This window comes from Bactrocera dorsalis, chromosome 4 (genome assembly GCF_023373825.1).
Source record: "Bactrocera dorsalis isolate Fly_Bdor chromosome 4, ASM2337382v1, whole genome shotgun sequence".
Taxonomy (NCBI): domain Eukaryota; kingdom Metazoa; phylum Arthropoda; class Insecta; order Diptera; family Tephritidae; genus Bactrocera; species Bactrocera dorsalis.
The window spans coordinates 40,942,909-40,970,498 of NC_064306.1; the positions used below are offsets into that span (position 1 = coordinate 40,942,909).

At 35.4% G+C, this 27,590-nt stretch overlaps 1 protein-coding gene across 1 annotated transcript; it reads right to left on the bottom strand.

Moving 5' to 3' along the window:
* On the bottom strand, positions 1 to 27,192 carry LOC105233600 (uncharacterized). The gene is made up of 12 exons (XM_049455757.1): positions 27,041 to 27,192; positions 26,846 to 26,972; positions 26,633 to 26,776; positions 25,228 to 26,571; positions 25,027 to 25,168; positions 6,397 to 6,455; positions 5,493 to 5,728; positions 4,748 to 4,874; positions 2,613 to 2,756; positions 1,413 to 2,522; positions 1,018 to 1,239; positions 1 to 889 (listed from the first exon to the last, which is right to left on the bottom strand). The coding sequence occupies exons 1-12, from the start codon at positions 27,146 to 27,148 to the stop codon at positions 741 to 743; spliced, it is 3,912 nt and encodes a 1,303-aa protein (XP_049311714.1). The 5' UTR covers positions 27,149 to 27,192; the 3' UTR covers positions 1 to 740.
* Positions 27,193 to 27,590: the final 398 nt, after the last annotated feature.

Genomic DNA, 27,590 nt, shown 5'->3' on the forward strand with positions numbered 1-27,590 from the left:
TTGTTTCGTTTTGTTTTATTTTTAAGTTCAGTAGTTTCATGTGTATTGATTTATTAAAATAGTTTTCACATTCTGTAAATTGATGTAACACAATTAAGTTTTACACATACAAATTGAATTATATTCTAAAATCATATAATGTCGATATTTGATGATTTGATATTGGATCCGCTGGAGAAATATTATTATTTTTTATTTTGATAAAATTTTTGAATTTTATAGCCATTGTAACATTTCTGCATCAATGGTTTTGAAATGGCTAAAAATTAAGTTTTGTTAGCGATTCGGTGGTTTTTGATCAGATTAACAAAGGCTTTGATCAAATATCTTGGCAACCGTTGACGAAATATTTCTTTGGATAATTTATAAGTAAAATTAAGTTTTGTTGACAACTAGAGGTTTTCTACCTTAAATGTAGTTCTTATGGCTTAATTATGCTGATATGAAGATAAGTTGATATATATATATGGTATTTACATACGAATATATCTATGTACATATGTTAATTGTTATATTACATATTATAGGAAATATATGAAAATTAATAGACTTATAAATTAATTATATATATAGTAGTTCTCTCCCACATTTCCAATTTATGTATGTCCATATATACATATGTATGTACAAGCATGATGACAGCTCTTTTGTGTTGGAAAAGTATCTGGTTTGCGTCTGCGATACAGGAGCGGCATCTAGCGTAGACTTAAGCAAACTTACATCACGTTAACGGCATATAGTCATGTGACGCAAGTTCGTTTGCGATCGCGACAACGACGGCGATAACGGCGCACCAGCGCCTCAAGCGACCATGAGATGGCAGCAATAAATGACATCATGTTGAGGAAATGCAGGGTGATCGAATAGTTGAAGCGATCGCGTATAAGGCCTAAAAAAGAAAAAAGAACAGAAACAGATTAAGGCGGCTGTAGATTAATTAAAATGAAACGAGAGATATAATATAATCTGAATAATATTATTTGTTTTATAAAAAGCATAAGATAGAGCGACACTTACCCACAAAAGGTCCACAGGCAAACGTAAACAGACCGGAAATGAGCAATTGCAAGCCGGAAGCAGCTGGCAAACGTTTCAGTGGAACACAACCGGGTATGATCAGTGGCCAGAAAATAGTGCGCACACCTTTGCACATTCCAATCCAAACGAAGGTGCAAAGTATGACCGTGTAGGAGCGAGTGCAGGCGACGACAGTGCGACCTAGTGCAATGCCAACGACGCCTGCGAAATAGAAATACATATTAGAAAGTGAATGTATCAGTAGTTAAAGCTTTTCAAAACGATTTCTGCTTTCAAATCAAATAGACAAAGATCTCCGAAAAGTACGCAAAATATCAAGATACAAATAAGAAGGAAGTACTGATGATGTAATTTAAACCCACCTTAGACCTTACCTATTAGGAAGAAGACACGATTATCCCACGGTATTTTCTCTGTGACGAAAGGCACGATGAATCGCACAATAATATCCAAACCACCAAGCACAGACATGGCCGACGTGATTTGCGAGGTGGTAAATCCGAAATCATTTAGTATAAATGGTGTTAGTATGGAAAAATTCAATTCACCAAAATTGATAATCGTTAAACCCGCGACCAAATTGACGAACGTGAAATCACGCAACAAATCCAAATCAAAGAAAGCCACCACTTTCTGTAAGAAGGTAAAACTCTTCACAGACATTGCGGCATCTTCGTCTTCCTCCGCCGTTGTTTCCAGCCTTTTGTTGGTAAGACTTGAACGAAGCTGCGCCTTTTCGAGCAGCATACGCTCCTCGGCACAAGTACAATATAATGGAGCCGTCGTACCATGTAAGCCACCATGATGTGGTGGCGCACGAAAGTTGCCATTGCTCGCCGATTGCTTCATAAGCACTTCGTCGCGTTCACGTTTGAAGTTGTTCGGTTTGTAAACCTCGGCCGTCTTCAGTTCTTCCTCAGATATCACACGATTGAGTCGTGTTATGCCCTCGATATCTTTCGAACTGGAGACGGTACGAAAGCGTGGTGTACCCGCTCTATGCATTGAGGCCAACGACAACTTCGAACCGAACCAACCGTCATTGGCGCGTGACAACATCGGCGTGCCCGGCTCGATTATTTCATACCCAGGCATAGCTTCGTCATCGTCCTGATACAGGTATTGGCTGGAGAAGATACCGTTGCGTTTGCATTGTATCTGACAGTATTCACAGAGATATTCCGCTTCGCCGGCCGCGATGCCCGAATCTCCGGCCGCTTCGGGCGCATCGGGTGGCGGTGCATGATGGCGCACCGGCTGATAGATAAGTGCACAAACCATAGAATGCAAAGAGAGTGCGGCGAATATGATGACGGTGCCTTGCACGCCATAATACGCGACAAATAGTGTGACTACGTGTGGCAAGAAAATCGGCCCTAGGCCAGTGAGTGTCCACGAAAAGCCTGCTGCGCGACGTCTTTTATTCTTGAAGTAAGTGTTTATGGCAAGTGACGAGGCGGACACGCTAATGCCGACACCAAAGCCTGGTGTGTTAAGTTAGAGAAATACAAAACGGAAATAAATAGACGTGTATTTCTAAAAAAAAATAGGTGAGTTAAAAGTAAGAGACTTACCAAAGAGCAGCGCATAAGTTATCATGTAGCCGATAAAGGATTCGCAAAAGGCTGTTAACATTAGACCCGCGAAGATGAAAAATGAACCTGCTAAGGCAACCTGGCGAAAGGTGAAGCGTCGAAACATTGGTCCATTTAAGAGTCCTAAAGAGTAAAAATATACAAAACCGAAAATTCAAGAATTTATATAAGCAAGCTACATAAATATTAGGAAAATTAATAGTAAAAAGTCAAATCATCCATTTACTATAATTTAAAAATATGTTAGGAGCATAAAAAGTGAGAAATTTTCTGAGAAGTGTATTTAAGCTGGAAGTTCTAATCTTCTATGGTATCTGCGTCTGATGTAGGACGCTCGAAAAATCTACACTTTTAAAAAGCTTCAACGTGTACAAAAAGCGGATCTCCAAGGTATCCCTGAAAACTTGGATCACTGCGTTGCAGAGGTTCGAGACTTATCTCTGCTCATATACCGACGAGAGATATGTGGATAGTGAGGAGTTGCTGGAGAAGTGGCGCAGTGAGCTTTTTCATGGATAGATCGAAGCTAGGATGGAAAGTTAGGGAAAGTTTTCTGTAAGTAGCTCTCCGTCAGTCTTAGCTTTAGGCTTCCGGACCACTACTGTACTGTTTTTTATGCAGAAGTGGCTACTATTAAGGTGGCGTTAGACGCACTGTTACAAAATGCTGCCACTTTCAGGAAGGTGAGCATACATTACGACAGCTGGGCGACAAAACTAGCACTGAACTCGTTAACTGTGTGCTTAAGTTAGTCAAGAAGTGTCTGTCCCCACTTGAAATAGCATCAAGCTACTTCATCATCATACTAGTGTGGGTGCTCGGTCGTAGTGAAACCGCTGGCATCTGCAAAGCAGACGAACTAGTCAGAGGGGCTAGTTGGATCTGTATTGACATCTTGCGTTCCAGCTATGAACCAATGGACCCCGCATGCGCTTAGCAGCTACTGGTCGACGACACGCTCCTGTGCGACTACTACATGCTTGCTTAAAGTAGAACGCAGAAGATCTTTTGAATTACTTTCTATTGACAAAGTTTATCTTGAGGCAATCGAGGAGGTACTTGTTGTATGGAGGAAAGTGAGATGGAAACATCCAGGCACTTTCTTCCCCATTGCCCAGCCTTTGCAATACAGAGGTTGAAATATAGTGGCAGTTTTACCTTCGGCGACCCAAGAGACATACATAGCAGAAAGTGACTTAAGTGCTGACTTAAAAAATTTGCGAAATGTCCAGAGCGCTTTGTCGATCTATAATAAATCTTTGTATAGCAGTTTTAGGTAACATAACGGACTGGAGCTCTAAACTGCCCAAGTGAGACCGCCTCTTAACCTAGCCTAAACTGTACTCTGGTGGTTCGTTTCTACTAAAAAGTTTAAAAAGCTTTCACTGATATTCTGATAGCAAAAATGACATCAATCTCTGCCTGATATTTCTAAAGATAGTTGTATTTTCCTTATTCTGCAAATTATTTCCCTAGAGGACTGACAATTTTCTCCCTTCACTCGTTTATGAAATTACAGGTCTCTACCGGAATGTAGTATAAATATGAAAATGTGTTCTCATAGTCCATTGTGAAAGAACATTCGAAGGATTTTTGGAAAATAATCCTTTTGGGTCAGACAAACTATTCGAAAATGGTTTTCTAAATTCGGTAAAGGCCGAAGGAAGACGATGAATTCCATAATTTCTCCTAAAAGTAACAACCTCTTAGTCAAAAATAAAAACAAATGCACGAATAGATTTTGAATAACAGTAAACTGAGATATATAGATCGAACTGGCTGACACTCTAAAAATATTAGAGAGGCGTATTTGACATATCGTTCATGAAGAATTGGTTAGGCGAAAGCTCTGTGTAATATCGGTGACATCATTAATCCACCGATATCCACCGTTATTCTCTGAATGTGCCTCCAGCATATTCATCCTGTTCTAAAACCTCAACAGAAAGGTTACTGAGAAGCAATATCCAAGATTAAAATCTATTTTGAAGGGCTCTAAAAAGTACCAGGTTGTTAAAAGGCTTTTTAGGCACCAAAGGCTCGCTTATGAAGTGTCGTAATTGATCTTTTGTATAAAACTGATATAATAGATATAACCTAATATGTCCACATACCTGTACACGCCGACACAGCCGGATTCGTATTAATAATTGTTGTTATTTGTGAACTGCTTAGACCTAGAACGCCTAAACGTTCGCGGAATATAAAACCGAACTGCTGCAGACATGGATAGATAGACAGCTAAAAAATAAAAAGAAAAAATAAATTAATTATACCCTGAACAGGGTACGAGTATATTAAGTTTGTCACGAAGTTTGTAACACCCAGAAGGAAGCGTCGGAGACCCTATAAAGTATATATATAAATGATCAGTATGTTGAGCTGAGTCGATTTAACCACGTCCGTCTGTCTGTCTGTCCGTCCGTCCATCTGTCTGTCTGTCTGTATATATATGAACTCAGTTTTTAAGATATCGTTTTGAAATTTTGTAAACGTCATTTTCTCTTCAAGAAGCTGCTCATTTGTCGAAACTGCCGATATCGGACCACTATAACATATAGCTGACATACAAACTGAACGATCGGATTCAAGTTCTTGTATGAAAAACTTTCACATTTGACAATGTATGTGACACAAGTTGCTACAGTTATTTTCTTAGGTAACAATATAATCTCCGAAAAAAATTGTTCAGATCGGATTACTATAGCATATAGCTTCCATACAAACTGGACACATAGCTAATACAAGAAATGCACCTGTGAGGGGTACATTAGCTTCGGTGCAGCCGAAGTTAACGTTTTTTCTTGACACAAAATGTCAAATACCGACAAATAATATACAATTTATGGTATAACTCACGTTCGAACAACCGGCAGCGATGCACACCAACCACGCCCAGCCGCCATCTGGCGCTTTGAAATTCTCGCCCAAATCACTTTTGTCGCGACGCACTTTCTTTGGCTTCGCCTGTGGCTGTGACGTTGCTGCTGCCGGCTTCTTGCTATTATCTAAGCCATCGTTGTTGTTGCTGGTGGGTAATGTTGTCGCGCGATAGACTTGACCGCTGTTGTCGCATGCCGTTGCCTTTTCCATCACTCATTGATATTTATAGACCGAAAGCTAAAATTAGAAATGAAAAATAAATAATTAGTTTTATGTTACTATCTCCACCGAATGCAGTGATTGAAGGACGGCCAGCAATTAAGGAAATTGATAAATGAGCTTCGTGAATGAAGCCATGTTCTGAAGAGTTTTTGTAGTGGGTGGTAAGAAACATATTGTAAATATCAATGTAACATATCAACTACTTATAATAATCAGAATAGTGCTCGTTCCAAGAATTACACGAATTACAGTTTGTATGTTGTTACATACTCGTATGTAAGTCAAAGTCATTACACGGGGCTATATAACTTGAGTTTTTTATTACCCATTATTACTACGATTAGATCATCAATTTAACAGCCGAAGTTCTGGAAAATTAAGTTTGGTCGTGGAAAAAGAAAATAAAGTGTTGCATAAATAAAATTGTGAAAAATCTAAGTCTCGAAAAGTTGGAAGTGATGAACGTGACTAGAATTGTTTACTTTTCCCAAATGTCGATCAAAAAAAGTGGAAAACCTCTACTATATACCTGTGGAGGCAATTGTCTTTCTTTGCCGATTTTACTCTCATTATAATGTTATCGTTACGGCACGAAAAGGGTTTCTTTGATTTCATAAAGTAGCATTAGTAAAGAATTCTCTCTAAGTAAAAGGTCTACCAACAAGAAGGAAATGAGTCCATGAGTCCATGTTTAGACGTGAATCATGAGCCGGCTCACTGTATCGTTGGAAATAGAGAAAAAAATAAGGCTTCATGACGCCGCCATACCACGATCCGCACCAACCGCTAAATTTATGGATGCAATTTTGTTTCCTGAACCATTCAACAACAATTTTGTTTGTTAATGAAGCTATTAAGTCAAAAATGGTCTTCATCATGTTTAAGGAGAAGGTTTCTTACAGCAGCCACCGGAAAACGTCATAATAATAATTTTTGACAATTTCCAAGCGTTATACCAAAGTGAAAGGTGGCAAACCTTACCGAACGCGCTAACAAAATTTGACACAAATCCGTAAGCAAACATGGCCGCCACCAGCCGTCAAAACTATGTTAACCTTATTGGTAGACGCTGTATAGTAGAATCCTCAAAACAGTTTGCAACAAATGTTGAAATAAGCAACTGGAGCATACAAAAAATAAAGCAAGAGACTTTTCTACGGTAAAAACCAGAAAACCAACTTTTAGCATCGGAAATAATTACGAAGGCTTATTTTCATATCCTCTGAAGTTTTGCAGGAATAACGAAAAATTTTTCAAGCTTTAAAAAAAATATATCTCTCCGGTTTACCTATTCAGCTGAAAATTACTAATAAGACGGAATTCTATATGAAGATGTGGTTTTAGGTAACCACTGACTTTTATTCGCCAAGCTTTAGAGATTAGCGAATCGAAAAAGTGTTGACAGTTGTTCAATCAGATTGGCAGCACTTGTAATGTAATCTTGCGCTAATGTGTTCTCTGATGCCTAAGGCAAATATCAATACTTTTTTGTTAGTTTTTCCACGACAACATCACGTAGGAATAAATATGAGAATGTTAAAATTTTGTTTATGGGTGATTTAAATATTGGCTCGTGGTTGATTTAGTGGCAGTTGAAGATAATTATTTTAGAAGTTCGACTTGAATTGGCAAAAATTTGGCTATAAGTGTGGGGAAATTTATGACCGAGGACGCGTGTGGCGCTGGTCGGTTCTCTCTTTATGAAAATTACATTTTTTTCCTAAAGAAATTCAAAAATATATGAAAACATATCGCTCATTTGCTGCAAGACCGGCATAAGTCAAAAAAATCGATTCTCCAGAAAACGCGTTTAAAGTTTTCAACTGACTACAACCTTACACGGTGACTCCAACCTTACACCTCTTCTCAAGCGGAGCATATAAGAGGTATTCATATGAATTTTTCACTCAGCATGAAGTATGATATAACGAACAATTCTGCAGCATTAACTCAAAAATCACGTTTTTTGATTTATGCCGGTATTGCAGCAAATGAGCGATATATTGTGCTACATATACATTTGGTACGTATACAAATGTTTGAATTTAAAATCCGAGTTCAATGGCCTTAATTTTAAAGATGTGCGTCTGATTCATTGTGCGGTAGATTGATAGACTAATAGATTGACCTTTGCAATGACAGCAATTTTTGATTTTACATTTTTTGCTATCAACAAATGGTTGGAAGAATTCGATTTAAGTCGGAATTCTCATTACACCGGTATATTCATACAAACGTACGTATGTATATATTTGAAACTGATAATAAGGGAACATTGATACAAACATTAATAACAAAAATAAAATAAAAAAAAAACATTAACATTGGTTGCACCGGAGCTAGAACTTGATTTTCAGTTTGTATTGTAGTCCAATCTGGAAAATATTGTGGCGTGGCTTTGGGCAATAATTTATATTAAAAGGTTTTCATATAAAAACTTAATTTTGATCGTAAGGTTCTTATGACAGCTATAAGCTATAGTATGTTAGATTAGGTTAAGAGGTCCTTACATATCATATCGATCTGAAAAATCTCTTCGAAAATTATAGCGCTGCCTTGGGCTCTTTGGAAATAAAAAAAAAGTTTTTCATACAAAAACTTAATATTGATCGTTTTGTTAGTATGACAGTTACACTATATGCTATAATATATTAGCTCATTATTGGCGGTTCGGATAAATGAGCAGCTTCTTGGAAAAAAATTGACGCCATCAAATTGATTACACAGCTAAAAAAACGATTTTATTTGTTGCCCTTTGATGGTTTCAAGTGTCCAGATTACGAATTTATTCATGCAATTTATCAGTATGTCCTTATAATTTTTTATAATTGAATATCTATCTGTATTTTGCTCAATTATCGGCTTCTTAGTACTAAAATTTAATTCAAGCGCATATATTTCTTGGGAATACATAATAGAGCGTAATATTGAAAAAAAAATTTTCAAGCACTCTTTATAGATTTGTTTATTTAGGAGCTTTCAGTTTTCGCAAGATGGCGAAATAAATGTAGAAATAAATGTAAATAGCACACATAGTTGTGCGGTTAGACCTTATCACTAATATAAAGTAAATATGTATGTTACATGCAAACATAATTTGTAATCAGTTTCAATCACGAAATCTCAATTTATAATTCTACTTTATACTAATCAAGTAAACTAAGTCATTTAGTCTTTTTCAGATAAAAATAATTAAGTAATATAAAATTAAATAAATTTCGATGCTTTTCAGAATTCCAGAATCTTGTTTTGTTTCTAATAAGGCGAGATAATAAACGTTAATATATAAAAAATAAAGTGTAAAAGCTGGATTGATTTCTTACTAAGATTTTTAACATAGTTCAAGTATAGAACTCAATTATCTTATTATGGATGAAGAACTGAACTGGGAAGGAATGACAGACCTGCGTCTGCAAAGAGAAAATGAATCCGATTTTTATTTTGTCAAAGTAACATTCAACAAAAATATTTGGAAAGTATTCTCTGATGTTTCAAAGAAGTATAATCCTTCAAGAAATTTAGGCAGGTAGGTAGGTTGACATAGTTTAGCGAATTAAAAGACAGCAGCTACGCTGGCTAGGTCATGTCGAATGAATGGATGGAAACATTCCAGCTCGGAAAGCATTCGACTCAGTACAAGCCGGGCGAAGCAGAGGAAGACGAAATGCTTATGTTATGGTGTTCCTAGTCTACTGGCATGTCTGCTTATTAGGTAATGACCTGTGATTATTCCTATTAATACAAGTAGCCAAAGGCATATAACGGGCCTCTTTTCCGAAGTCTAATTGTAGGGTGGTGCCTGTTCTGACTAATTTAAGCGCGTCGTAATTCTTCCATAGGATATAAGAACTCTGGTGAGAGTTCCTTTTGGCCTATATATTGCTTGAGAGTTGCGAGTTCTTTTACAACCTTCATGGCAATTGTTCTTAAATTACGTGCCCATAAAAATATCTAAAACAAATATTTTTATCAAAAATATCAATCTCTAACGGCATAAGCATAACGTGCTTCTTATTCAGCATTTGTGTTTATACACAATAATCGTTCATTAAACAAATAAAATAAATGAGTAGCAATAAATTGCAATATATTGGAAAGCGTTGGAACAAAATTATTGCGCAAAAACCAGGAATTGTTACTCTCTTCTGTTAATTAGTCTAAATGCATCGATATGCCACACTATGTATGTACATACTTTCCCTACATTAGTGTGTATCAATATAAACCGATAAGTAAGCTTGCGATTGTATGGTGCAAATGACCCTGCTGGAAATTAAACGTATAAATCGACTCCTAAATTTTATAACATTTAGTGTTGGAAAAAAAAAATTTATACAGGGGTTACTTAAGGCACCTTGGGTAGCATTTGAGTCAGTCAATTTTTTTAAGTGCAAATGTGCTGAGAAGAAGTTTTTTTTTTCGTTTCTTCATACGCTGTGGAAATGGGAAAAAATAAAACAATTACCACGTAAGGAATACTAAAAGTTTGATAGCTCTTTCAGTAATTGGACCAAAAGCATTAAATTTTAGAAGGGAAGGGTTGAATCCTTTATCTTAGGGACCATTTGAACAATATAAATAAAATTTTGTATGTAAGGTCTGACTCTTTCACTTCCAATTTTTAAATTAAACATCAAAGAATATAACGGTATAAAAATTTACACTATAGCGCCCTTCAAAGTATCTAATCTTATGTCCAACAGTTTAAAAATGGAATGAAATAGGGCTGTAACTGTTCATGACCCCAGACACCAAATATCTGGACACCAATCCATTTGGCTGGTTTTAGAACTGATTTGGGGTGAATAAAATGTTCTGTTATTCTCGAACTTAGCACTTCCTTACTTATCTATATTGCTAATAATATCATCCTGGGTGAACCGAGCACCTCGCTTGAATGGTGCTCTATAAAATTGTAGTAACAAGTAAAATTTTACAAAAAGAATCAGCGATTTTCAAACATCATTGCAGCTTAAAATAGATTTTGCCATACAGAACATAAGTGTGAAGCACATGTGTTTACTTGAATAGTAAATTTCACAGTTACGCTAATAGAATATTTTATACCTCTAAATAAACACCCTTTTTGTGAATTTTCTTTGTCAATTAAGATCATTTCACTATGAACATTTCTACAAGTATATTTAATTGAGTATTCATAGCGACACGTACGAAGAGATAAATGTTTGAATTAATGGAAATATTAAGTGACGCCCAACAGTTGTGTTTTACTGCTTATTTTATGACGGTTGGAAAATTTCCGCAAGTTTGATTTGCCGTTATATTGGCACATGTTTTGCTTGCGCTCGGTGAATATAATAGGTATAGAAAAAAATATTTTCTTAACAGCAAACATACATAATAATAAGTTGGAAACAAATGTAGGCATGGCCATGCGCACATTTAATTATTATTATTTTTATTTTATTGAATGAATGTTTCTTGAAGAAAATTGTGCTTTATTTATTTTAAACGGTCTCATATACAAATTTGTCATTTTTGTTATTGAAATTGAAAGCATCTGGATACACTAAATGGGTACTTTAGTTTCTTTTTATATTTTCAATGTTTTGAACTTTAAAAAACGAAAAAGTAATATATTCTTGAATATCCAGAGGCCTGTTATGACTAAACTGAATGACCTTGCGGAATGATTAAGAAGTTGTATCCACTTGTGATTTCGAAATGAAAGCTTTTTTGCAAATTATATATATCGTTACCTAAAATTCAAAAAAACATTTCGTCAAAGAAATCGAAATTTCGGAGATATGAACGTATTTGTAGGAATTCTTTAAGTTTTGGCTGAGATTCGAGATTTTCACCGGATCTTCTTAGTTATACTTGTCAGGTAATAATCACAGATTTTTTTTTACAAATATTTCGACTTTTTAACCACTCTGAATACTAATTTTTGTGCAGGAAGCACTTTGGTGAAAAGCAAAGCCTATTCAGTGCATTGTATACAAGTGGAGAAAACAATAGTTATGAAAACTTTTTTTAAATGCATCACTTCTGTCAAAAATGGTAGAAAGATTCTTATTGTAGCAATAATCGAAACCTAAAAACTTAATAAAAAAATCACTGTGATCAAATTGAATTTTGAATTTTTTCCATTTCATCTTCTTAAAAGTAATGCCCTCCCGCTACAATACACTTTTGCCAACGAATTTTCCCGTCATCATAGCACTTGGAAAAATCCTCCGTTGTGATGACCATCGGAGCCTTCTTCGATTCACCTTTTATATCCTCAATTGAGTCAAAACGGTGTCCTTGGAGTGGTTAGCTTGCTGAATAGCCAAAAGTTACACTAAGATAAATCAGGCGAATGCGCTGGTTGAGGCACGATATTAATTAAAAATGTGGCGAAATTATCGCGAATAACCAATGCAGTATGAGATGGCGCGTTATCGTCACTTTTTTGTTCAATAAATTAAGACATATGTAGTAAAAATCGAAGAATTCCCTTTTAGAGCGTCACAAAACGACGCGTATCTTAAATACTAATGCTTATTTTGACGTGAAATTTACCGTTTCGAAAAACACGCGAAGTATACATTTTTTCAATTCGATCACAGTAGTATACATGGAAGAAATCGGGCACAAACCATGAAAGTGTAATTTTAAAGGGTAAATGAGTCGTTTGCTCAAAGCATTATTTTTGAACGTTATGCTGTTAAAACGAAGAAAACGCTAACAGAACCGATCACATGCTGCAAAAAACGTCAATCCTTGGAAAGAATTTCAATAATATTGATTTTTTGTTGAGAAATTAAGATTGAACAGCAACAGCTAATTAGACTAAAAAAATTAACAGAAAGTATTTTCGAATTAATACATATTATCATTTGATCGATACTAGAGGCTTTCTCAAGGCAAACTACAAAACACAATCGTCGATTGCAGTCGTTCGAATTCTTTAAACAGTCGATCGGACAGTATGCTAGTACTTCAAGCAAATAATACATATATATTTTATTACACACTAATCAAATACTAGAATATGTCATTATCTTCAGTTCGCTGTTGCGAATCCTCAACAACCGACAAGTATCGCAAATTTATATATCAGATAAATTGTAATACTCTATAAGAGTTTGCAACGAAAGTAGACAGCATTAAGACCAGTTAATGATAGGTATAATGGCGCTGCTAATCTTATCAATTTCATCAATAACTCTGTTGTCTACTGAACGATAAGTGGATCGAATAAATAAGCAACAGCTGTAATATCACTATAAGTGCGGGCAATTCAGGGATGCGTGTAGGAAAGTGACAGCAATTTTCACATAGTCATAAGAAGAACTCTTTCATCACACTTTTGTCACTTTTTAATTAAGACTTACATTTTTCAATGAATTCATCGTTTTTTGATGTTATGCTGTTATCGTATCTACGAAGTATTCAATATACATACATATGTATGTATGTGATGAAATTATCGTAATTTTTGAGAATAATCACGGCTTGGCATAATAACATAATTAACATGATTATTATTGTTTGATTTACTTTATTAAAAAGACTATTTGACTTACTATATTTTGTTATTATAAAACTGCAGAATATAATTTTTATAAGTATAAGTATAAAAGGCTTAAATATCTAAGAAGACTATAAAATTTTAATGTTTTAGAATCAATGGGATTGTTTTGATAGTTTTCAAATACGAATTTAAAAATTAATACCATGAAATTAGTTAGAAATATATTTTTAAATTCTAATCTTAAGTACTTTTATAAAATTCCGGATTACACAGATGATATTAACAAAAGTGCTTTAAACATGTAAACATGGAAAAATGTATTCTTGAAAATATTTAAGTCGTATTAACTGATTAGTATGGTTGTACAATATTCGAGAAAGTTGTTTAGTAATATTTCCTTTACTAAAATATACAGTACAAGAATATGGCAGTTCAAAACGTTTGTTAATCAGCTAATTTAAAATTTATTTATTTTTTATTTATTATATCCTGAACAGCGTACATTAAGTTTGTTACGAAGTTTTTAACACCAAACTGTAAGCCTTGACTCTATAAAGTAACTGGTTAATACGGACGCTACAAAAATAGACCAATAGGGACAGCAAAGAACGCCATATTTTTTCCGCTCTTTTGACTTTTCTCTTCAGTAAGGTTTGACATTTCATCATGGAAAGATATACGATCCAGAAACGAGTCAAAATTATTAAAATTTGCTACCGAAATTTGTAATCAGTGACCTCTACTTTAAGAGCGCTACGTCCAATTTATGATCCTCGTAATCTTCCTGTCAGATCAACAATTGAACGTATAGAGTAAAAATTTTAATCCACAGGCACAGTACAATAAATATGTTGTCATACAACTGAGACAAAGAAGTACCCGTAGTGTAGAGAATATTGCTCAATTTAGGAAGATCCAAATCAATCTCTCACACGTCGTTCATAAGCGTTGAGCATCTCTGTGACGTCGTTGTTGGCAATTTCGCGAAAAGATCTTGGCCTACATCCTTAGAAGATCAAATGGACGCAAGAACTGTAGCCGTTTGATCACCAGAATCGTTGTATGTTCGTGAATTGGGCTAAGCAGCAACTGGAAAATTATCCAGATTTTCATCGAAGAATCATCTTCAGCGATGAGGCTAATTCCTGACTGAATGGTTTCGTCACATACTCCATGAGTGACCATTGCACCATTCAATTCTATGGTCTATGCCAACAAGACAGCGACGACTTACGAATATCAAACGAGAAATTGCAACATTATCGGCCAATTTATGCGTCTGAACTTCTGCAAGCGTGGCCATGCGAAAGAAATCGTGCTCCATACATAATGAAATCGAGTGTATTTTCACAGAATTAAATAATTTCATTAATATCTTAAACCAATTTTAGTAGCGCTCTCATTGGAAGACCCGTTATAAACACAAATGACCAGCGGTGAGTCAAGGTGAGTCGATTTAGCCATGTCCCTCTGTCTGTCTGTCCATCTATTTTTTGTTTTGTCTGAGTCTGGGTTTTCCGCTTACGGGGCATGGGCCTCTGAATGCATTTTTGTGGAGTTGCATTGCAACCGGGTGCCGGACCCAAAGCACGGCAGAGGTTTTAGATGGGCCTCGAACTGGACCAAAGTGGTTAGTGTATCCATTCCACACTGCCAGTTGGTACTGAAAATGCTTAGCATTCTCAGGGCGCTGATCAACGCATTGATTTGATCCGCTGTGCTTTTGAGCGCCGTGGAGTAAGGTTGTCTTCAGTAGGTACCCACGTAAAACACACCGGACGTTGTCCATCTATTTGTAGTATATATGCAAACCAGTCCCTCTGTTTTTGAATATCAGCCTGCTTATTTGTCGGAACCGCCGATATCGGACGAGGATAGTATATAACTGTCATACAGTTGCCCGATCAAAATCGAGCCTTTGTATAGACAACATTTTTATTTAACAAGAAATTTTCCGCAGATTGGATTGTTACAACGCTACAACCTAAACAAAATATTTTTTTTTAGAACGGAATATTAAAGCATATAACTTCCATTTCAACTGACTTATCAAAAACGATAAAAATACTTTACAAAATCTTTTGAAGGTTGTAGATAATGGTTAGAAGGAACCGGCAAACAGTTGGTACGTTACGTTTTCAAATTTAGTTATATATAAAACGTTGCTAAAAAATGCACTTATAAAGGGTATTCGCTGCAACCGAAGTTAATTATTTTTGTTTTAATAATTTAATTTCGTTTGCTAAGGGTATTTTCTCCAAAGCATATAACTTTTAATCATTTTTAGCCCATTAAATATTTTAATTTGTATACATAAAATTCACTATAAAAATAACGAGTCGTTTTAAAAATTTATATAATATTATATTATATGTTATGTGTAAATAGTTGTTTTCCGTATTACTCATAGCACTAAGAATTGACCTTTTGATAATAAATAATTTAAAAAGCCAAATGTCCAAATATTTTGTTTGTTTGTTTAATCAAACTTTGGTTATTCATGACTTTGAATATTTAAGCATTCCAGTTAATCAAATAATAGAGCAATTAAACTTTGATTAATAGAAATTTTTATTAATACTTAATCGCACAGCCCTACTGAGTAACAGAATGGAAAAAGAGCATCAATAATTTTGACCGCCTATAAATTTGGACGATTCACGATTTTAAATTGGAACAAGATTTAGCAACGAGTTTGGCTTGAATTTTTGTGTTCTGTGGTGTCACAAACATAATATGTATTTGAGTGTAAAACTTGCCTGGTAAACAACTTCTATCCCCCTCTGTTACTGGAGTTAAAGAAACAGTGCTAGAAAATCGTCACCTTGGAAACACAGAGTTAGCAGAGGGTCTTAACATTTCTTATGGATCGACTCAACACAATTTGGTTAATGTTTTGGGTAAGAAGTGTGTCAATGCTAGATCCGTAGGAAAACCCCTAAATCCTTTGCGAAAACGACATAGCTGAGACGAACATATCTGACGAGACATATATTTGTGAATATGTAGTCGTGCAGCTGTCTACATAACTGTTCTTAAGAATGTGTGTATTTTAATATTTGACAGATATTGCTTGACGTCTGTCGCTCTCTATGTGTTCAGCACGTGACGTCTAAACAATCTGGCGAATAACCAAATGAGCCGAAACCAAAATATGAGGCTTATAATAAATTTATGGAGAATGGGATTAAGCGTTAAAATGGTTGTATTGGCTCAAAAGGAGTCTATTTTGAAGGCGTTAATGGGTATTTGTCTTTGTACACGTAAAATGTATTTTTTTGTTAGTCCAGGTAAAAAATTATCAGGTGGTATATAGAATTACTGAGTTATCAAAATGGTGCAATGATTACATACATATGTGTATACAATTATTATTGTGGTTGAAAATTATTAGTTGCAAATTTTTAATTTTTTTTTGTTGAATTAATTTTATATTTAATGATTTTAATAAGGTTTAAATGGACCGTCTCATTGAAAATCGCGAAGTATGCTTTTTTTTATCTCTTTTTCGAATATTTTTTTCGCACATCGGACCGAAGAGGACTTTCAGTAGTTTATTTTTAAGCATTATTTATCATTTTGCTAGTTGCAAATTTATGTTACTTCACTCTTATTTAAATCAAAAAATTTTCACTTCACTACTAACTAAAAATTTAGAAATATAAGAATTGCTTACCCTTTCAAAGATGTGTGAAATTGTTGAAATAATTTTGTTTGAAAAACAACGCAATTATCATTCGCCTAGTTTAAGTGCTGTTGAAAGTAAAGAAATTAGTGTCACTAAATTTTATTTTATTGCATTCAATTCCACACCAATTGCATACTATAATCATATAATATTTTTTATACATATATAAATTATTTTTATGTACATATGTACATAAGTATATCACATATAATAAAGCGCTTGCCACTACGGGTTGTTAAAAACGCCAATGCACTTTTTATTGCTAAACACAAATCAAAATTTCATATTTGCACTACAAAACATATTTGCTTTGTTGCTGTTATTTTTTTTTTTTTTTGTAATTAACTTTACTACCGGTAATCTATGACGACGACACTAAGAATACGATGTACGAACAAGTGCTTTGTTGTAACAAGAATTTGGCGAATGCGTTGACAGTCACGAATGCAACTCGCGCTGTGACTGAATATCTGTGAGAAAATATTTCAAAGTTGGCACTAAGTTTTGTTTTTATATTTAGTATAAACGTTTAGTATTAGCGGCAATGAATTGCTTTTGCAAACACACAAGCACACGCACACACACCCCCGCGTACATGCAAGTGCTGAAATTTGGTTGCACTCGTGTACATATGTATGTAGTACGTATTTATGACGACTGCTGCATTCGGCTGCAGCAATAGTTTCACGTTCAAGTTTTTTCACGTTCTTTCAGGTTCAAGTTCAGCAAGGTCAAAGCAGCATTTATCTGCATGTACATACTTATGTATCATATATGTATATTCATGTATTTATGTATAAACATAGCTATTTACACTTTGTCGCTCACTGAGAATTTTCATTCAGCAAGCCAATGTGTACATATCACCAAAAGTTCAATATTTGAATGAAAATTTCATTACGCAAACATTTTGCCAGCATACAGATGCACACTCTTATCGCACTTGTGACAGTTGTTGCTTATTTTTTTCGATTATTTAAATATTCACTAATTTTATTGCCACGCGCCAAGTTGTGTGCCATAAACTAGCTCATAAATTAAACACTGCTAATCGGCACTTCGTTGTTTCTAAATTTTTGCACTGCTTTTGGTTAAAAAATAAGTTATGCACTTCTGCAAACATATGTATACATAAGTACATATGTATGTATGTACATTTATATATTTCTCAACCTCACAATAGATTTAATACCTATCGTTTGTGCAAATATTACACGTCACTCAGACCCAACGGCTACTTTGGCTTATCACCATTCCCCACATTTAGAATAGTGCCTAACCACTAACGGTAATTTGCTACACTTTTTCCTTTGTACTTTATTGTTTGAACTGATTGTGACCGTATCGGCGGAATTCTGCTGGCGAACTGTGCATTGGCCATTTCGAATTCTAACATTTTGCTCTTACTTATTAACAGCGAGACACGAATTTGTGAGAATTTCACAATGAAGCAAGAGAGTTGCTAACGGATGTGGCTTTCCGGACGCTGTTGTATTGTGGAAATAAATATGTATGTATGTATGTCGGCCGTAGACCAAACGAATTCACAATCGTGCCGTCGCTCAGCAGACTTTCGAAAAGCATTTAAAACAGCGCATCGAAAGCTTTCGCTGTCCACATACGAATATACATGTACACATGTAGGTTTGTAGGTACATACATATGTATAATTTATATTGAAGAATTAATTTTATTTATTTTGAATTTGGCAGACGAATTTCGAATGTCTCGTATAGAATTGTTTTTTTTTTTTCAAATGAAAATGAATATTGTGGTCCAGCAGTTTTGCAAATACTATATTCCTTATATTTTATAAAATCTTAATTAATAATTTACAAATTTCTAATCTCTAATATTGTTGAAAACTAAAAAATATGATTTTCAAATTTAATTAAAAAAATATAAGTAATTCGCGCTTGCGTATTTCATATTCTATCACTTTGAACTACAATTTTCACAGTATCATATTCAAAAAGCTAGATCAGTGGTCGAACCTACACACTCAAACAATTTTTATCTATTTAAAATTGAATTAAAAACTGAAAATCTAATTTAAAATACAATTTTTTTTTAATAAAAAAATGCATATCTTCATATGAACATGTATCTACCCATATTATAAAATTAATCACTAAATAAATTTAAAAGTGGGCCCATGAGTATTTAATTTAACCAATTTTTTTTGGTAAATTAAGTTTTAAGTAAAAAAGAGCCATTCCTATGTTTTTAAAAGCTAACCTAAAAAATATGGCCAATCATCCATTTACTCTCTCAGTTCAATAGTGTAAAAACAAGTTTAGTCTCCTCTTCGAAGACACTGCATTGGTCTGGTAGACGAAATGTGAACGACGAAATTTTGGTATCTAATTTTGCTTAAAAGCATCCGTATTAGGGTGATTTCCCCCAAAAAAAAAAAAATTTGTTTTTTTTATTGGTACTCGGAAAAATGGGTTCCTAGACACTCTAAGAAATCCTCTCCAAATATGAGTTTTTAATTGTAACGGGAAGGTCCTCCGCCTAACGGTTTTTTCTATTTTTTCTTATTATCAGATAGAAAAAATTTATATCTTCGCTTCCAAAACTACTTGAAAAAATATCTTGTTAATTAGGTTTGTAGGAAATTGAATGCTCTAAAATATGGTCTCTTATGATTTTTCGTAAACCCAACCGTTCTTTTAAAAGGTATTAACGGTTGAAATATTGACTATTTTTGGAAAAATTCTTTATTTCTTATTAATTTATAACTCAATAAAAAAAATTATTATGAATAGGTTTTGAAGAGGATTTCTTAGAGGTGTCTAGGAACCTGTTTTTTCACAGAACCAAAACGAAAAAAAAATTTTTTTTTTTTTGATCCACCCTAAATATGCATTGATGTTTGACGATGAATATACTCGTAAAAACGCTTAACTTAATCGCAAAAATCATAGTAGACCATTTTTATAGAGCAGTAAATTTCTACAAAACTATGTGTGTTTAATCATTCATAATAATTTTTTTTTCATTGAGTTATAAAATTAATAAGAAATAAAGAATTTTTTTCCAAAAATAGTCAAATTTCAACCGTTAATATATCTTTTAAACGGTTGGGTTTACGAAAAAAATCATAAGAGACATATTTTTAGAGCATTCAATTTCCTACAAAACGCTAATTAACAAGATATTTTTTTTTCAAGTAGTTGGAAGCGAGATATAAATTTTTCTATCTGATAATACGAAAAAAATAGAAAAACCGTTAGGCGGAGGACCTTCCCGTTACAATTAAAAACTCATATTTGAGGGAGAGGATTTCTTAGAGGTGTCTAGGAACCCATTTTTCCGTAGTACCAATAAAAAAAAAACAAAAAATTTTTTTTTGAATCACCCTAATCCGTATAGATGCTGATCCCTGCGTCCCTGGAAGAAAAGGTAATTTTGGCGATCGCATTTAAATTCAATTCTGTTATATTACTAAATCCTCGATTTGCGTAGATTGAGGAACTTACTAAGTACCTTAGAATGCCCCTTATTAAGGGCAACTAAAATGGAGGGTTCCTTCAGTCTAAGTGCTGACTTAGCTGCCAGTTGCTTACAGAACAAGTCTGTTGACAGAGAAGTGGAGATAACACGCCTCCTTGAGGCTGCCAGCGTTGAAATTATTGTTCTGCCCATGAGCATCTGTTCAAGAAATTTCCCGAGAGGTTCAGAGATGCCCAAATCACTAAGCACTCTGTAAGGATTTGGGCTGCATGTTTTACAAAGAACATACTACGTCTTGGAAAGCTTCGACGCGTTTTTTTTTACCTCCTGAGATTTTTCACTCTTTGTTACCACTGAGCTTAATAATGTTTCTTTGGATTTTCCTTTAGGATAAGGATACTGCGAAACTGCCAGTTTTTCTGGGCTTAATTTGTTTCTTACGTGTATTTCAATTAGTCTTTCCAACGTTTTTAAGACTTATGAATAAAGCTTATCGCTCAATATATATTAAGTGGTCCTGCAAGAACGCTTCAAAGATCTCCCATGAATTGTTTCTCAACACTTATTATATCTCTGATCGATTCCTAAAGAGAATTGCAGTAATTGGCTTGGTTTTCAAAATTTATAGTCAACGCAATCGGCAAGTAAATATCGCAGTTATAGAAATGATTCTATATTTACCGAATTAAGAGAAGACACACACTGATTCAAAATGACAGAACAAATTTTAAAATTTCATCAGAATTTTCTAAATTAACCAAATCATTGTTAATTAAACGAAATAGATGATTGATTTATTTAATTGTACCAAAAAGTGTGCAATTTCTGAAATGCAATTGAACATATTGTCACCTAAAATGCAAAAAAACGTATCATCAAAAAAATTGAAAGTAAGTTTTTATTTTTTTTTATTTATCTAGCATAAAATTTTAAGCTTCCGCTGTCAGATGTAACTAACATATAACCATTTTATAACCAAATCTGAAATATTGTTTCAATATGAGTGGTTTCTATAATATCGATTTTCCTGCGCCTGTAAACTTATGAAAAGTGGTGTTACGTTATTTTGCATTTTAGATGACGTGTCTTTTGTGGACAATGTTGATGATAAATTTAATATTGAGTAGATCACTGGCGGTAATTAATGAATTAAAGCGAGTTAAAATGGCAGTGTCAATAAAGATTCTGATTTATATGAAACTGAATACTATGTGAAATGCGTCAAAATTTTTCGCTAACCACAGGAAACAAAATTTTACAAGTAAGTCAAGTGCAAATCTAGTTAAAATACAAATATATCTTTATGTTAACCCTGTTACTCGAAGACAAAATAGAGCCGAGAGAACGAAAACTCATTTGAGCGTAATTTCAGAAGAATTCAAAAATTGACGCATGCGCACTAGCAGCATTTATTGCCGGTAAAAAATATATAAAACAACATGCTGTTTGAACTTATGGTTTAAATGAGCTTTTCCATCGGACTTGTTGAATACACATTTCAATATATATGTATGTAAGTATATACATATATACTTAGAAGAAGCTCGGAATGTCCCTCTAGAGCACAAATGAATGTGAACAGATTGAAGATAATATCTCAGTCTAGTATTACACCTACTTCAATATACCCTATACGTTATAAAGTCAACCATACGGACAAAATTCCCTTATAAATATTGGATATATGACTATAATTGGATCCAGTAACTAATTTCAATTAAATTTCAAGTACCATATCGCATTACGTCTAAGATAATATGTCAAGCAGCGGTGTATAATTTTTTAAGTTAGGTGTAGGAATCTAGAATAAGGTCTAATCCAGTTCCAAACATTTTTAACGTTAAATCCCATTGTGGTAAGGAAAACATGCTTATTTAAGAAAGGCACACATTGCTCCTTATGAGTAATTACTCGGATCCGAATGATACAATCAATATTATAACGGGTGATTTTTTTTGAGGTTAGGATTTTCATGCATTAGTATTTTGACAGATCACGTGGGATTTCAGACATATGGTGTCAAGAGCAAAGAGACAAGATGCTCAGTATGCTTTTGACATTTCATCATGAAATAGACTTACTAACGAGCACGCTTGCAAATGCATTGAATTTTATTAACCAAAATCAGTGTTCGGTTCGAAATGTGTTTCGCTCGCGTGTTTTGTTTCAGCGATGAGGCTCATTTCTGGTTGAATGCTACGTGGTAAATAAGCAAAATTGCCGCATTTGGTGGGTTGAAAGAGCAACCAGAAAGCCGTCAAGAAACTGCCCATGCATCCCGAAAAAAGCACTGTTTGGTGTGGTTTGTACGCTGGTGGAATCATTGGACCGTATTTTTCAAAGATGCTGTTGGACGCCAACGTTACGGTGAATGGCGATCGCTATCGTTCGATGCTAAACAAACTTTTTGTTGCCAAAAATGGAATCCCTCGAACTGATCTTGGTTGACATGTGGTTTCAACAAGAATGGCGCTACATGCCACACAGCTCGCGCGATTTGTCTATGGCCATTTTGAGGGAAACTTCGGACAACAATTCATCTCAAGAAAAATGCGACCCGTAAGTTTGGCCCCCAACGATCATGCTGATTTAACGCCTTTAGACTATTTTTTTGTGGGGCTACGTCAAGTCTAAAGTCCTACAGAAATAAGCCAGCAACTATTCCACGCTTTGGAAGACAACATTCCGAAGAAATTCGGGCTTATCCGGCCGAAATGCTCGAAAAAGTTGCCCAAAATTGGACATTTTTTCCGAATGGACACCTAAGACGCAGCCGCGGTCCAACATTTAAATGAAATTATCTTACCAAAAGTAATGTGGTAATGAACCAATCTAACGTTTCAAATAAAGAACCGATGAGATTTTGCAAATTTTATGCGTTTTTTTTTTTAAAAAAAAAGTTATCAAGCTCTTAAAAAATCACCCTATGTATTATATATGTTTTTGTCAGCACTCTGTTCTGTATTTAATGACGTACCAATTTTTTGATCTGACAAAAATCGAATTTGAATTTTTTTTATCATAAATGTCGGCGATTTTGTCCAATTATGATTTTCTTTCTTCTAGTGAGAATTTTTTTCAGTTTTCATCCATGGAGAACCGTTAGAATCGCTGCAGCAGTAGACAACGCTTTTAATTTTTTTGTTTAAATTTTATTATTTACCATATTCATTCATATACGGATATATCTTATTCTTATTCACATAGACAACGGTTTATAGCCGAGTTGACAACATCGCCCCAGTCGTTCTTCCTTTTAGCTCCTTGCGCCAATGCGGAGATTCCAAGTGTAGTCGGTCCTTCTCCACCTGGTGTTTCCAATAGAGTGGAGGTGGCAAGAGTTAATGTTGGTTCCACGAAAAACCAAAATTAGTCTACTACATCGACTGTCACAGTGGACGTGGGAGCTTAATCGCGAGTACGACGACTGTTTGTTTGATGACCAGAAAATATTTCGTTTTGCCCTCGTAAGCAGTTGTACGCTCTTGTAGAAAATTGTACCTGCTCGATTAAACACTGCAGCTCGAATTATTTTCTCCAGGAGTAGATTAAAGAAGTCGCACTATAGGGGAGTCGCCTGTCCTGAAACCTCGTTTGGTATCGAACTGCTACTGCTCGGAGAGTTCCTTCCAGATCTTTACGGAGCTCATGGTACTGCTTAACTTCAGTTTACACACCAAATTCAGACACACCGGCATAAAGGCAGCTCTTTTTCGTTCTTTCAAAAGCAACTTTAAATCGGCGAAAAGGTTGTGTGTAACTGCTTTTCACGGGTCTTTTCCCAATATTTGGGGCATGGTGGATATGTGGCCAGTTGTTGATTTTCCAGGCCTGAAGCCACACCTATCCCACGGTAGTTGGCACAGATTGTGAGGTCTCCCTTCTTGTGGATTGGGCTGAGCACACTTAAATTCCAATCGTTGGATATGCTGTCGTCCGACCATATTCTACAAAGAAGCTGATGCATGCTCCTTATCAGTTCTTCGCCGCCGTGTTTGAATAGCTCGGCTGGCAATCCATCCGCCCCCGCCGCTTTGTTGTTCTTCAGAGGGGAATTGCTATTCGAACTTCTTCATTGTCGGGCTATGGTCTGTCTACTCCATCGTCATCGATTGAAGAATTTGGTTCACCTTCTGAGGAGTTATATTTTCACAGCCATTCAGCAAGCTGGAAAAGTGTTCCGCCCATAATTTCAGTATGGTCTGGACATCAGTCACTAGATGACCTCTGGCGGTTATATGTAAATGTCTATATATACAATTAAATTTTTAAAGCCATTGATATAGTATTTTTTTTATTCCGAAAATTCGCCTTTTTAGACTGTCTCACTAGGTCTTCCCCTGAACTTTATCAAAATGTATCACATATTGACCAATATAAACAGCATAAACTTAACGGGAATATCGAAATCCACTATGTTGTGGTACTAGAGATCGAGGAAGTTTAGGCCGATTTCATATAATTGAACAGTATAGTTCACCCCACCCCTCATTGTTAGAAAAACGGGTTAATGTGAGTATATGCAGTTTATAGACCCAAAAAACAAATAAACAAACAAAAGAAGCAAGAAATTGTAGTGAGCTTTACTGAATACTAATTTTAAAAACTATTTACATTTATTTACAGCCACAATAATTTTCTTCTTAAGATTAAACTGCTAGCTTTCTGTTTGAGTTTTCGCCTTTTTCCCTAACATGCGACGCACCAGATACTCCAATAGCCAGAAGAGCAACGCAAGCGAGGTTAGTAAATTAAGGAAATGAATTGTCATTGTGTAACTGCTGGCATCGGTGATGACACCTAAAAATATAAAATTTAATGAAATAAACAAAACTAGTTACCGCAAAACTTGCACTCACCTAAAATTGGCCCAACAGCAAGTGTAAATAAAGTATTACAGACCAGCTGTAGACCAGATGCTGCTGGCAAACGATTCAAAGGCACATATGAGGGTATAATAAGAGATGAAAATATCGTACGGAAACCTCTACCGAAGCCAATGAGCACAAAGAGTGCCAATGTAATACGATAGGAGTCGGTTAACGTAATCAATAGGCGTCCAAGAGAGATGGCAATAATGCCAAACGCAAATAATACTTGATTACTTAGATTTTTAGCTCTTTCCAGCACAATTGGTGCCAGGAAGCGCACACAGATATCCATGCCACCCTGCATGGACATAGCGGTGGAGATTTGTTCATTACTATAACCGTATTGATCTAAAATGAAGGGTATCAAAATAGAGAAGTTTATCTCGGCAAACATCATCACTGTCATGCCCATAACTAGATTGACAAAAGTGAAATCTTTCAACAGATCCAAGTCAAAGAATTTCACCAACTTCTGTTTGAAAGTCAATTTGTGTTCCGTGTGAGTGTCTAATTTCGGGTTTAAAAGCTTGATCTTCTCTTGGTTTGCAGCTAATATTATTGGTGGACTTTTCAGTTCAGCGCTGTTGTGGTCTCCTAATAATGCTCTCTCTTCAGCGCAGGTGCAGCGGAATTCTGTTGGAAAGTTCTCTTTTAGGGAATGATTTACTTCAGCACTGCTATTTTCTTTCGCTTCCTGATCTTTAATGTCTTCATCATTATCCTCTTCCGCCTTAGCAATTGGTGCTTTTTGAGTTGACTGTTTCTCAAGCTTAGTATCTGGCAAGTGCACTCTTTCGCGCTCATCGTTTGCACGTGAGATCAATGGCTTCTCGGGTTCACCAAGCTCACGGCTCGATTTAGCCAAGTCATGGTCGTCAAAATCGAATTGTGTTGCGACCACACTGGGGCTAGTACGTTTCATGTATTGACAATACTTGCATTCGGGCTCTAGTTCCAGCTGTGTTGTAGATTTCTTGTATTCCGACTTGACTTGAAGCTGCGTTGTGGCTGAGGGTATCGTAGTATCCTCAATATTAGCTAAGACAGGCTCTTGTAACTTCAACTCACGTTCGACCGGCGCTTTGGAAGTATGCCATAATACTGGTTGCAGTGTCAAAGCACAGAGAAACACATTTAGAGAAATTCCAGCATAAATTAGAATGGTACCCGGACTCCCATAGTAGATTAGTATTAGTGAGGTGAAGTGTGGAAATATAATGGGTCCTAAGCCGGTAATGGTCCACATAAAGCCGAATGCACGACGTCGCCGGTTTTTGAAGTACGTATTCACGGCCAACGATAAAGCGGCCACGTTGAGACCCTGACCGATGCCTATTTCGAGGTAACGGAAGAAAATAAAGTCAGTAACGAAAACTTGCTCCCAAGTACTTACCATATATGACCGATACGCAAAGCACATATTGCCAAAATGTGGTACAAGCAGCTGATAATAAAATACCACTAAATATCAAAATGCTGCCGACAATGGCAACCTGCCGGAATGTAAATCGTCGAAACATGGCACCATTTACAATGCCTAAGCAACATAAAAAATAATAAGGTGTTTAATAGATTATGGTATACTACCTTGGTATTTTATATTTACCAACTAAGGATGCTAAACTCAACATGATGTTCGCGATGGTAGTGGTCTCTTTGGCAGAGAATCCCAAGTTAAACATCCGTTGTCGATAAATCATGCCGTATTGTTGTAGTGGTGGATACATGGCCAGCTAGAGAGAAAATCTTTCATTTAATTTTAGGTAAACAGATACCGAGCATATCAATTACAGTGATTTACATTACTTAGACCAGCAGCTATGCAGACGACCCAACCCCAGCCGCCATCGGGCGCCACAAAATCGGGACCCAAATCACTTTTATCACGTCGCTTGTGTTTTTTTGGCATTGTGGATGGTTATGTCTCTTTAATATCTAACTAAATTCCTGGAACTAGAAAAATATATTTTGCAAACAAAAAAAATTTTAGAGCTTTCAGGAAACCTCATTTTCTCAACACAAGCTTGTTGTCCAGATTTTTTTATGATTACACTGATTAAACATAGATAATGGCTTTTATATAATTGTAGATGATTTTCGCTGATAACAAAGCTATAATGAGCGTGGAAATTTGCAAATAAACTCGGTTGATAAACAGAAAAATTCTGCTCACCGCCAGGCATATTTTTTCTATGGTCTTTCTGAACATCACTTACCGAAGCAAGGGATTCCAAATTTTTTTTTAATATACATGGCCAAGTATGAAAGTACCTCCGGGAGTTAAGTGGGTGGGGTGCAGTTTCCGGGGAAGTGGATATTCACGGGGGCTCAAAACTAAAGCGGAAAGTTGG

Coding starts and splice junctions, on each gene's coding strand:
- LOC105233600 (XM_049455757.1), bottom strand. CDS start 27,148: ATGCCAAAAAAACACAAGCGACGTGATAAAAGTGATTTGGGTCCCGAT. Junction 26,973..27,040: donor TAGCTGCTGGTCTAAGTAAT/GTAAATCACTGT, acceptor TTTTCTCTCTAG/CTGGCCATGTATCCACCACT. Junction 26,572..26,632: donor TTGCGTATCGGTCATATATG/GTAAGTACTTGG, acceptor ACCTCGAAATAG/GCATCGGTCAGGGTCTCAAC.